General features: G+C 44.5%; 1 protein-coding gene across 1 annotated transcript in view; it reads left to right on the plus strand.

Moving 5' to 3' along the window:
- retreg1 (reticulophagy regulator 1) overlaps positions 1-14,016 on the plus strand; it is a 115,774-nt gene that overhangs the window by 7,057 nt on the left and 94,701 nt on the right. Inside the window, exon 3 of the mRNA XM_073023869.1 lies at positions 9,603-9,633. Within this exon, the coding sequence (XP_072879970.1) occupies positions 9,603-9,633 (31 nt within the window). The remainder of the gene's footprint in view (positions 1-9,602; positions 9,634-14,016) is intronic.

Below are 14,016 nucleotides of genomic sequence, written 5' to 3' on the forward strand. Positions count from 1 at the left end.
ATATTTCTGCCGGGGCCCCTGCAATTTCAACACCAGTCTCCTTCAAGGTCTGAGGGAATACCCTGTCAGGTCTGGGGATTTATCTGCTCTGATTTGCCTCAAGACAGCAAGCACCTCCTCCTCTTTAATCTGTATAAGTTCCATGACCTCCCTACTTGTTTGCCTTGTTTCCATAAACTCCATTCTAGTTTCCTTAGTGTTACGTAACCTCATAACCAGGTAACTTACCAGCAAAGATAGTGGGATCAGCTGAGTCGGATGCTACTATTTTCAAACGTTTTATTCAAAAAGGGGCACAAACGTATGGTTAATACAAAACATTCAGATCATATACATCGTCAAAACTCAATCTAAAACACCGGTGTAATAATAATCAATCAGAAATAAGCTCTATAGTTGTCTAGGGGTTAATACTGAGCCCATTTGAAATATAAAGAGTCACTCAGAAGTTTGCAGGCTTTTCCCTTTTGGGAACCGCTGGGGTTTCACGTTGTGGAGAGAGAGAGATGGTTGAGAAAGGATAAACACTTGCCCGTTGTCTTTACAGAGCAAATCCTTGGAATCAGGGGAGCAGGCTTCCCCGTTGTTAGTTAAAAGCAGTCTTCCGTTGGTTCTAGCCACAGATTCAAAATTTGGAATCTAACACACGTGGCTTCCTTCAAAATGGCTTCCTGCTCCCAACGGGAATCGGTATCGTGCTTCCTTGGTGTCTCCTTGGTGCGTCTGAGGGTTGTACCCCCCTCAGACCCTCCTTTACACTTCTTCACGGGATCGCAGGTGTCAATCAGGTTGCAGGTGATGCGATCTTTCTCTCAACCAGCCCACTTTGCCCGAGGGCTTTTCAGGTGGTCTCCATGAGACAATAGTCACTGTCGCCTTTATTCTGCTTCTCGGAAGAACGTGGTCTCCCGCATGTCTCTCTCTCTCTCTCCCATTTCCTGTGTCTATTCAGCACGTCTCTCTCTCTCTTGGGTTAGTTGACCCCCCCTTGACTAGGGCTCTTGCGATTCTCACAAAGGAGGGGGCCGAGGTTATATCACCTCCCCCCATAGCAGGTTTTTTACCAGCGGTTAAAAACAGGTTGGTACAGGATTTTTTTTTTGTGAAGCTACATACTACACAAGCCTTTCTCTTCACAGAGTACTACCGTAATACATTCAAGTCATTATCTAAACAGGTAACAAGTACAGTGCCCCTTTTTTTTTCAATATCTTAACATCACGTACCATACTAAAGTCTGGTAGCATCAAACTTCAGCTCAAGGAGTCTTATAGGGTTTTTTTTATCTAATACAACACGCAAGCTTTTCGTTTGAACTACAGAGCCATACATCTTACATTTAATTCAGCACCTGGATAAACAATCCGCTAGCACATTATCACTCCCCTTTATGTGCTGGATCTTAATATCGAATTCCTGCAGCATCAGACTCCAGCTTAATAACCTCCTGTTTTTATTTTTCATATTGTCCAAGAATACCAGCGGGTTGTGATCGGTATAGACCACTAGGGGTCTTTGCGCCGGACAAATGTACACTTCGAAATGTTGTATCGCCAACACAAGCGCTAACAATTCCTTTTCCACGGTAGAGTAATTCCTCTGGTGTCTATTGAACTTCCGAGAGAAATATGCTACCGGGTGCTCCACTCCATCCCCCTCTTGCTGCAATAGGACTGCTCCTGCCGCCTCATCGCTGGCGTCCGTGGCCAAGGAGAAGGGGGTTAACAGATCGGGCGCTTTTAACACAGGGTCATGGCACAATATGGCTTTTAACTTTTCAAAGGCATTCTGACAAGAATGACCCCACTCAAATTTTTCCTCCTTCTGCAGTAATTTTGTAAGTCCGCGAAATTTTTACAGAATTTCCAATAGTATCCCACCATGCCCAGAAAACTCCTCAGGGCCCTTTTATTGTAGGGTACAGGGACCTCGGAAATAGCCCGGACCTTCGCCTGCACAGGGGCCAACTGCCCGTCTCCCACCACATACCTCAGATAGGTGATCGTGGCATGACCAAACTCACTCTTGGCGAGGTTTACTGTAAGGTGGGCTGCCGACATTCGGGTAAACAAACTTTCTACAGCCCCCAGATGCTCCTCCCAGGTGTCATTCCAAACTACCACATCGTCAAGATAAGCCTTGGTGTGGGTTAACCCCTTTATCACAGTGTCTATCATCCGCTGAAATGTCCCTGGGACATTTTTCATCCCAAACGGCATAACGTTGTACTCGTACAACCCGGACGGGGTGACAAAGGCTGAAATCTCTCGAGCCCTGTCCATTAACGGAACGCACCAGTACCCCTTTAACAAGTCAATTTTTGTGATGTACCTTGCCTTCCCCAGTTGATCAATGCAATCATCCACCCGGGGAAGAGGGTAAGCATCGGTCTGGATAACCGCGTTGACCTTCCGGTAATCGGTACAGAATCTTATGGTCCCGTCCGGCTTTGGGACAACCACGCAAGGAGAAGCCCACGCGGAAGAGGATTCACGGATTATCCCAGCAGCTAGCATATGTTCAATCTCCTTCTCTACTAGCTGGCTCTTTTCAGAATTCATCCGATAAGGGGCTTGTTTAATAGGTTGGGTTGAGGTAACTATCATATCATGTTGCGTCCCACTACACCTTCGGGGAACATCTGGACATAAGTCTGCGTGCCGGTTAACGAACTGTATTACCTGCTCCCGCTGTTCAGGCTTTAAGTGGCCAACTTTATCCGCAAGGTTCGCCAATACGATAGAGTTCTCTAATCTGGTGGGGACTATACCTATCTTGTCAAACCGTTTTGGTCCCTCCTTACCATCCCCCTCTACCTCATCGGCTTTCATGGCCGCGCCAACAACCGCGGGGGTGGGTTCGTGATACCCTTTTATCATGTTCACGTGAACTAACTGGGTTGGCTTTCGCTGGTCGGGGGTTTCGATCACGTAATTCAGCGAGTCTATTTTCTTACGCACTGTATATGGTCCTTGAAACCTCGCCCCCAGGGGGTGGGTAGCTGCCGGGAATAGGACCAAGACCCGGTCGCCCACGTGAAACTCTCGTTCTCTCGCTCTCCGGTTATACCACTGACCCATTTTTTCCTGGGAAGCTTTAAGGTTTTCTTTTGCCAAGGCGCATACTTTACGCAGCCTTTCCCGGAATTTCAGCACATAGTCGATCACACTGACTTGGGCGGTCGGGCTAGACCACTTTTCTTTCAGTAGGGTTAGGGGTCCCCTGGGCCTGTGACCGAAAACCAGCTCGAATGGACTGAACCCCAGGGAGCACTGGACTGTATCTCGTACGGCAAATAACAAAAGGGGTAAAGCCTCATCCCAGTCTCGAACGTTCTCCTGACAATAAGCTTTAAGCATGGTCTTTAGGGTAGTGTGGAACCTTTCCAACGCTCCCTGTGACTCCGGGCGATACGCAGAGGCCAGAATCTGCTTCACCCCTAGCTGGGTCATCATCTGCCGAAATGTGCTCGACGTGAATGTACTTCCCTGGTCTGATTGTATCTCCTTGGGCAGCCCCACGGTGGTATAGAATTTGATAAGGGCCTTCTCCACCGCAGAGGTCCTAATACTACCCAGAGGCACGGCCTCGGGAAATCGTGTAGCGGCACACATCAGGGTCATGATATACTGCCGCCCACTCGCAGTTTTAGGTAAGGGTCCCACAAAATCCACAATGACTCGGGAGAAAGGCTCCTCACATGCGGGGATAGGTCGGAGGGGGGCCTTAGGGATAACTTGATTCGGCTTACCCACCACCTGGCATGTATGACATCTTTTACAATACTCAGTAATATCTTTTCTCAGGTTTGGCCAATAGAACTCTCGCTGAACCCGCTCCACTGTCTTCTTTATTCCTAAATGCCCGCCTAAAGGTCCCTTATGGGCTAAGTCAAGAATTTCGTCCCGATATACTGTCAGGACTACTATCTGATGTAGCACCGCCCAGTCCTCATCGGCCTGCACCGCAGGGGGTCTCCACTTCCTCATCAACACCCCCTCCTGGAGATAATAACCCTCTGGCTCTGCCTCCAGTTCAGTCTCAGAGAGAACCGTCTCTCTCAAGGCTACCAGCTCCTCGTCACCTTTCTGTTGCCGTACAAACTCTCTTCTGGCTAAGGACAGCTCTACCTCTTCCTGATTACTCTCTCTTTCCTCCCTACTCTCCGGTTTACCTTCCTCGGATTCTCGCTGGTACAGAGTCGGTAAAAACGTTTCGGCCAAATCAAAACTGGCCAGATTCCACCCGCTCTCGGTCTCAGCTGCCCTTTTCGACATGCTGCGAGTGACCGCACATGCGGGATAGATTTTTTTATCTGAGGGAGGGTCTTCAACTCTCACGAGCTGGGTGGTCAGCTTCACGGCGGCACCCATCTTCCCACCCGCTAGGTCGTTACCCAGAAGGACGCCCACTCCTTCCCCCGGCAACTCCGGCAGGACCCCCAGTTCCACTGGGCCCGACACCAACTCACAATCTAGACGGACCCTATGCAAAGGCACTACCTCGGTCCGGTTTCCTATGCCTCTCAGGGCTACCTCTCCCGTCCGAGGTCCAAATTGTAACACGTTACGGCTAATTAATGATAGTTCCGCCCCCCCGTGTCTCTCCAAATTCGTATGGGGATTGGGGGGGGTCCCCTTCCCTCAAAGACACGGTTCCTTCGGACCTAAATGTCTCCCGCCCCTCCTGTATTCCATCTACCTGGGGCCTGCTTGTCGATTTTCGGATCGACGTAACACAGCCTATTGGAATAGCTGCTTTCCCTCTTTCTGACTCTTTCCTCGGAGCAGGGCATTTTGATGCAATATGTCCCACCTTTCCACAATTAAAACAGGTTAAACCAGGAAATCTCCAGGTTTCCTGTCTGTTATCCTCACTTTTTTTGCTAGCTCCCGGCGGAGTTTCTCCCTTAGCCGGCGGACTTTCCCTACCATTCCGACGGTCTCTCGGGTAACTTTTTGGCGAGGAAAACTTTGTTTTGTGGGTTAGGGCATATTCATCTGCGAACCTAGCCATCTCTGAGATGGACTGATTCGTCCTCTCATTTAAATACATTTGGATCTCTTCCGGAACGCAACCTTTAAATTCCTCAATCAAAAATAACTCCCTGATACGCCCATAGTTCTCGACCACCTTTTCAGTGGTGCACCAACGGTCCAAGAGCACACCCTTCTCATGGGCTAGCTCTGTATATGTTTGATTCCACCCTTTCCTTAAATTTCGGAACCTTTGTCTATACGCCTCAGGTACTAACTCGTAACCTCGGAGAATGGCCTCCTTTACTTGGTCATAACTCCCTTCCCTTTCCGGGGGCAGCGCGGCATATACCCGCTGTGCTTTCCCTCGTAACACACTTTGTAACAACGCCACCCACTGCTCTCTGGGCCACTTCTGATTCGCTGCCACCTTCTCAAAAAGCAAGAAATAACTAACAACATCCGTCTTCTCAAAGGGGGGGACCAACCTCAACGCCCGACTAACATCAAACCCCTCCTCTCTCTCTTCCCCTTGAGCTCTTCGCTCTTGCCTTCGCCTGTCCAGCTCCAATTCATGACTCCTTTGTTTCTCTTTCTCTTCTGCTTCTACTTCTAGCTGCTTTAGCTGGAGCTCATGACCCCGTTTCATCTCTAATTCCTTTAGTTTGAACACATGCTCTCTTTCCTCAGCCTTTTCAGCTCGTTCCGCAGCCTTTTCCTTGGCAGCTCTCTCCTCAGCCTTTTCAGCTGCTTCTAGCTGCTTTACTTTAAGCTCATGGTCCAACCTTGCTTTCTCCAACTCTGCCTGATCTGTCCCACTCGCTAATCTCTTTTCGGGGATATTTTCCAAATCCTCAGCTGCAAACACCTTCTTCTCAACGTAATACTGTTGTATGACCCTTCGCACTTCCTGCTTTTTCATTGCTGGCTTCACCGCTGTGAGGTCTAACGCCTGCGCCAGATTTACCAAGTCTGATTTTGTAGCCTTCCCTAGCGCCTCTACCGTCGGGTTTCTCGTAAATTCATCCACATCCATCTTTGCTGGTTTCCTGTCTGGCTACCTGCGTAACCAGATTTAAGTTTGGACACAGCCCGATTCACTGACCCTCCCCTTTGGTTTCAAATCCGGGACGAGAACCCCACTTGTTACGTAACTTCATAACCAGGTAACTTAACAGCAAAGATAGCGGGATCAGCTGAGTCGGATGCTACTATTTTCAAACGTTTTATTCAAAAAGGGGCACAAACGTATGGTTAATACAAAACATTCAGATCATATACATCGTCAAAACTCAATCTAAAACACCGGTGTAATAATAATCAATCAGAAATAAGCTCTATAGTTGTCTAGGGGATAATACTGAGTCCAATTGAAATATAAAGAGTCACTCAGAAGTTTGCAGGCTTTTCCCTTTTGGGAACCGCTGGGGTTTCACGTTGTGGAGAGAGAGAGATGGTTGAGAAAGGATAAACACTTGCCCGTTGTCTTTACAGAGCAAATTGCCTCAAGACAGCAAGCACCTCCTCCTCTTTAATCTGTATAAGTTCCATGACCTCCCTACTTGTTTGCCTTGTTTCCATAAACTCCATTCTAGTTTCCTTAGTAAATACAGATGCAAAAAACCCATTTAATATCTCTCCCATTTCTTTTGGTTCCATACATAGCCAACCACTCTGATCTTCAAGAGGACCAATTTTATCCCTTACTATCCTTTTGCTCTTAACATATCTGTAGAAACTCTTAGGATTATCCTTCACCCTGACTGCCAAAGCAACCTCATGTCTTCTTTTAGCCCTCCTGATTTCTATCTTAAGCTTTTTTTAACTCTTTTTATACTCCTCAAGCATCTTATTTCCTCTCTGTTGCCTATCATGTTATACATCTCTCTCTTCTTCTTTATCAGAGTTCCAGTATCCATCGAGAACCAAGGTTCCTTATTCTTTTTCATTTTGCCTTTAACCCAGACCGGAACATACAAACTCTGCACTCTCAAAGTTTCTCCTTTGAAAGCCTCCCACTTACCAATCACATCCCTGCCAGAGAACAACCTGTCCCAATCTATGCTTTTTAGATCCTTTCTCATTTCTTCAAATTTGGCTTTTTTCCAGTTTAGAACTTCAACCCGAGGACCAGATCTATCTTTATCCATGATCAAGTTGAAACTAATGACGTTATGATCACTGGAACCAAAATGTTCCCCTACACACACTTCCATCACCTGCCCTAACTCATTTCCTAATAGGAGATCTAATATTGCATCCTCCCTAGTTGGTACATCTATATATTGATTTAGAAAACTCCTGAACACACTTCACAAACTCTAACCCATCTAGATCTTTAACAGTATGGGAGTCCCAATCAATGTGTGGAAAATTAAAATCCTCTACAATCACAACTTTCTGTCTCCTGCAGTTGTCTGTTATCTCTCTGCAGATTTGCTCCTCCAATTCTTGCTGACTATAGGGTGGTCTATAATACAACCCTATTAATGTGGTCATACCTTTCCCGTTTCTCAGCTCCACCCATATGGCCTCAGTAGACAAGCCCTCTAATCTGTCCTGCCGAAGCACTGCTGTAATATTTTCCCTGACTAGCAAAGCCACCACCCCACCCTTCATCCCTCTGCCTCTATCACGTCTGAAACATCGGAACCCTGGAACATTGAGCTGCCAGTCCTGCCCCTCCTGTAGCCAAGTTTCAGTAATGGCTATGATGTCATAATTCCACGTGTCAATCCAGGCCCTCAGCTCGTCTGCCTTTCCCACAATACTCCTTGCATTGAAATATACACACCTCAGAAGATTATTACCACTACTCACAACCTTACTATTTGTGACTTTGCATGAACTACTAACATCATTTATTCTTACCCCCGTTCCACTATCTACTCTGGCACTCTGGTTCCCATCCCCCTGCATATTTAGTTTAAACCCTCCCCAATAACACTAACAAACCTCCCTGCAAGTATATTGGCCCCCCTGTAGTTCAGGTGCAACCCGTCTCTCTTGTACAGGTCCCACCTGCCCCAGAAGAGGTCCCAATGATTTAGAAATCTGAAACCCTGCCCCCTACAACAGTTTCTCAGCCACGTGTTCATCTGCTAGAACATCCTACTCTTACCCTCACTTGCACGTGGCACAGGCAGCTATCCAGAGATTACTACCCTGGAGGTCCTGTTTTTCAACTTCCTACCAAGCTCTCTGTACTCACTCTTCAGGACCTCCTGACTCTTTCTACCTATGCCATTGGTACCGATGTGTACCACGACATCTGGCTGATCTCCCTCCCACTTCAGAATGCTGTGCATGTGATCAGAGACATCCCTGACCCTGGCACCTGGGAGAAATAGAAATAGAAAACCTACGGCACAATACAGGCCCTTCAGCCCACAATGCCGTGCCGAACATGTACTTACTTTAGAAATTACCTAGGGCCACCCATAGCCCTCTATTTTTCTAAGTTCCATGTACCTATCTAGGAGTCTCTTAAGAGACCCAATTGTATCTGCCTCCACCACCGTTGCCAGCAGCCCATTCCACACACTCACCACTCTGCGTAAAAAAACTTACCCTTGACATCTACTGTGTACCTACTTCCAAGCACCTTAAAACTGTGTCCTCTCGTGTTAGCCATTTCAGCCCTGGGAAAAAGCCTCTGACTATCCACACGATTGATGTGCAATAATCCTGAAACCTGTCAATATCAGCTCAATTATGCAAGGTTTGCTTGAGAATATTCTGTACATGGATTAGTTACAGTTTTCTGATCACCAAAGGCTTAGCAAGAACCAGGTATTGTGAATTCCTTTGCTAATAATCCAAGCACAATATAGATAGATAGATAGATAGATAGATAGATACTTTATTCATCCCCATGGGGAAATTCAACTTTTTTTCCAATGTCCCATACACTTGTTGTAGCAAAACTAATTACATACAATACTTAACTCAGTAAAAAAAAAATTTGATATGCATCTAAATCACTATCTCAAAAAGCATTAATAATAGCTTTTAAAAAGTTCTTAAGTCCTGGCGGTTGAATTGTAAAGCCTAATGGCATTGGGGAGTATTGACCTCTTCATCCTGTCTGAGGAGCATTGCATCGATAGTAACCTGTCGCTGAAACTGCTTCTTTGTCTCTGGATGGTGCTATGTAGAGAATGTTCAGAGTTTTCCATAATTGACCGTAGCCTACTCAGCGCCCTTCGATCAGCTACCGATGTTAAACTCTCCAGTACTGTGCCCACGACAGAGCCCGCCTTCCTTACCAGCTTATTAAGACGTGAGGCGTCCCTCTTCTTAATGCTTCCTCCCCAACACGCCACCACAAAGAAGAGGGCGCTCTCCACAACTGACCTATAGAACATCTTCAGCATCTCACTACAGACATTGAATGACGCCAACCTTCTAAGGAAGTACAGTCGACTCTGTGCCTTCCTGCACAAGGCATCTGTGTTGGCATGTGAAATGCCATTAAATTAAAAACCAACACTTTTGCAAAGTCTCTTATTTTTGTCTTTACAATCGTAATGTAAACAGTATCATATTTACTGTAACATAACTTTGTATATAACAATAATGAAATTGATTTATTTATGGTTTGCTAATACTGTGTCTTTTCATTAGGGTGGAAGAAAAGCAAGAACATTGATGAAAGGTATGTTCAGTGAGAAATTCTCCATGTCTTTTGAACTGGATGACTTTTAAATTTCCATCATTTCTTGAGCTAGTGATTTTGAGTGGCCAATTTATGTTCTTTACTGTGATATTGTTAGAAACATAGAAAATCTACGGCACAATACAGGCCCTTCAGCCCACAATGCTGTGCCGAACATGTACTTACTTTAGAAATTACCTCGGGTTGCCCATAGCTCCCTATTTTCTAAGCTCCATGTACCTATCCAGGAGTCTCTTAAAAGACCCTATCGTATCTGCCTCCACCACTATCGTTCACATCATGCTCCCCAACATACATACAACACTGTAAAGGTATGTTTGCACAGTACATATAAAATACTTTTGGAAAACAATGCTCAATGAAACCCCACCGACATGGACTAGCTGGGCTGAATGGTCTGTTTATGTTTTATTTGATTTGCCTGGATGATAGATATTTGCATCCAGAAAAAAAGAGTATAGCTGCAAAAAGAGCTTGAATTTATACAGTGCTTTTCAGGAATATCCATGTATTTTACACCAGTTAAGGTATGACATGTTGTAATCAAGGAAGTAAGACTCTTACACTCAGCAATGTTGTAATTTGTTCTAATAATGCAAATTGAGGATTAAATTTGCTCTTCAAAATGATGTCACAGATTTTTTTTTGTCTACCCAAGAGAGTAGGAGGAACATCAGCTAACATCTCATGCAAAAGACTGAACCTCTGACAGTGTAACACTTCCTCAGTGTTATACTGGAGTTTTGGCCAAGGAGACAATATTAATTTTTTAAGGAATTTAGGACACAGTTGGAAAGTGGTGCATAATTTCAAATCCTGCATTTTCTATATTATATTTACCTACTGTTTTTCTCTAACTGGTCATGTCCCTCTTATTTCCACTAACTTAGTTTTCCCCTCATTGGAACTGAGATTATTCTGATGTGAACTGGTCAATGTTATGACTGGGTTTAAGATGGACAATTCAAAAGATGGTGCATGTTGTTCTGTTGGGTTATGAAGTGCATTTCAGTCTGAGCCATTTCAGCTACTTTGTCAATTACCTTCCTTCAATTTTGCCAGAAGTAAGGATGGAAGTAAGGAATTAGAGCTTTTACTACTATTCAGATCTCTTCCCATAGTGAAGTGGTCCATGCCTGAGTGAATTGTGGTAATAATCAATCACATTAGTCTGTTTTAATAATTTTGATTGCAAAATAAATATTGTTCAGGATACTGGGGAGAATTCAGGTTTGGGCTATAGCATAATAAAATACTTCTTGTTACTTAAGTTCCTGGCAGTGACCATCTCCAGCAAGAGATTCTAATCATTGCGAATTGCTGAATCACATCTCATTATTATCAAGGGATTGTGAATGGAAGTTGACAACGAACATGACTTTAATTTGTCCAATCACCTAAGTATTGAGGCCAGGTTCAACCATGTTTATTCTACAATAAGTGTCCTCTCTCATAACTCCTCAAAGTCTTTCCATCACCTACTTGGCAAACATTGGCAGTATAATGGAGAACTTTCCATTTATCTGGATGAGTGCAGCTCTGAGCTCGAGACTCAGCCAGTTTCACATCCAGTGCACACTTAGTCATGTTGTAACAGCCACAAGGAATTCTCCAAAGCTTCTTCTACATTAGAATGGTACACTTAGTAGAGCCACTGCCTCACAGTGCTAGAGACCCAGGTGCTATCTGTGTGGTGTTTGCATATTTCCCATGTGACCAAGTAGCCATGTGGATTTCCTCTGGGTATACTAGCTTCCTCACATATTCAAAAGATGTGTGGGTTAGTAGTTGGCCCTTGTAAATTGTTCCTTGTGTGTGGGTGAATGGTAGAATATTAGGGCAGTTGATAAGAATGTGGGAGAAAGGATTACTGTTGGATTTATCTAAAAGGGTTGTTGGTGGTTGGTGTGGACTTGATGAGCTGAACTAGTTTCCACGTTGTATCATGCAGACTCTATGATCGGGAAAGACAAGTAGCAGCTGCATATGAACATCATTACAAGCAAATTGCATTCCATATTATACAGATCATCTTGATTTGAATGTATATTGCTGTTCCTTACCATCACTTAGGAGTAGTTTTACCACTGGTACTTCAGACTATTAAAGAAGGCTACTACTTGTTTGAAGACAGTTAAAGATGGGTAAGAAATGTGGTCTTTACCAGTGACACCCACACACTGTTAAGGTATGAATTAAATGCGTACAGAAGGCAAAAAGGATGGTAAAAATTTCAAAAAGGAATGAGGGGAACTAACATTAAAGCAATGTTTTGCAATTATAATAAAGGAGAAATAAGTAGTTGCATAATATAGATGTATTAAAAGCAAAATAAGTAAATATCATTCTCCTCAACTTCTGCCAGCTCCAAAGGGATCCTACCACTGAACACTTCTTTACTCCTCCTCCTCACTTAATGCTTTCCACAGGGATTGCTCCCTCCACGATTCCCTTGTCCATTTGTCCCTCCCCACCAATCTGTCTCCCAAGCTCTTATCCCTGAATATAGCCAAAGTGCTACACTTGCCCATTCACCTCCTCCTTCACGCCCATTCATGGCCCCAAGCAGACGTACCAGGTGAGGCAACACTTCACCTTGCAGACCTGCTGTGGTGATCTATTGTATCCGATGCTCCTCATGCGGCCTCCTCTACATTGGTGAGACCAGGCAACTACCTCGTTGAGCACCTCTGCTCTGTCCGTCAAAAGCGGAACTTCCCAGTGGCCCAACATTTCAATTCTGATTCGCATTCCCATTCTAACATGTTCATCCATGACCTCCTCTAGGGCCACAATGAGGCCACCCTCAGGCTGGAGGAGCAACACCTTATGTTCTGTCTGGGTAGCCTCCAATCAGATGGCATGAATATCCGGTAAAAAATGTTTTCCCTCCCCCTCCCCTATTTCCCACTCTGGCCTTTTACCTCTCTCACCTGCCTATTAGCTCCCCCCGTGTCCCTCCTTCCCTTTATCCTATGGTCCACTCTCCTCTCCTATCCGATTCCTTTATCTCCAGCCCTTTACCTTTCCCAGCTACCTCTCTTCCTCTCTCCCACACCGTTTTATTCTGGCATCTTCACCCTTCATTTCCTGTCCTGAAGAAGGGTCTCAGCCCAAAACGTTGACTGTTTATTCATTTCTGTAAATGTTGTCTGACCTGCTGAATTCCTCTAGCATTTTATGTATGTTGCTTTGGTTTTCCAGCATCTGCAGAGTTTATTTTGTTTAAGATAAGGAAATAATTATTTTGTGCCAGTCTTTAAAACATGAGAGGATTAATAGACAATAGACAATAGGTGCAGAAGTAGACCATTTGGCCCTTCGAGCCTGCACCACCATTTTGAGATCATGGCTGATCATCTACTATCAATACCAAAAATGCTCCCAAAGTAATAATAAATCCAGGTTCTACCAACAAAAATATTTTCAACAAAAGCTTTACAACAAAAATGTTTTCTCAAAAATAATATTATTGCCAACAATACGTACACCATAATAATCTACCAATATCAATTGAGAGTGACTTGGAACTTAAAAAAATGTTTTTCTACTGTTTGTAAATGGCTCTGTTCAACTGGTGTAATGTTGGAAACTGACAAAGACAAAGCATGAGCCTTATCCAGGTCAATCTGTCCCATTAATATTGTAAATTGAGCTTTGCAAATGTATTATGAACTTTGAAGTTCAAGGTCATCCTAGCTTCATGCTTTAGAATCTTCTGGAGTTGTGGTACTTCTTCAATAGAAGAACGGTGCATCTGAGAATATTTTAAGGTATCTCATTCTGGGAAGATTGTTACAACATTTGTGCTGTTTTAATTACAAATGGTTGAATTGCAGATTCACTATTTGTGCTTGCTTTTGTAAAATAACCATTGATTTTGTTTTAACTAAACACATAATCCCATACATTTGCCATTGGTGTGTAGGTTGGATCTGTATTTTTTTTGTTTCCTAAGCACTGTAGTACCCATTACCTCATGTTAATTATTAATGGCTCCATCTGTCTAAGTAGACAATGGATGCACCTGGTTTAGGACTCAATTGGGTGTGGAGCAGCATCGGCTGTGGTTGAATAAGCCGATTCTGGAGCAGCAGTCCTTTGCACAGCTACTGCACACGAAAGCTGATGGCCGTGGCTGGGTAGTCACTGCCGCAGCGTTCCTTCTCTCTCTTCTGTCCGACCACAGTTGAGTTTGTTTTTCCTCTGCATTGTTAACACCTTTACGTACAACCTGTCACCAGGTGCAGTGATTTGCAGCTGTCTCTTCCCAAGTGTCCACCCTGATATCAGCAGATTTCAGGTCATGTTTACAAACGTCCCTGTAACGCAGCAGTGGGCGCTATTTGGGCTGGGATCCTG

This window comes from Hemitrygon akajei, chromosome 20, assembly GCF_048418815.1.
Source record: "Hemitrygon akajei chromosome 20, sHemAka1.3, whole genome shotgun sequence".
Taxonomy (NCBI): Eukaryota; Metazoa; Chordata; class Chondrichthyes; order Myliobatiformes; family Dasyatidae; genus Hemitrygon; species Hemitrygon akajei.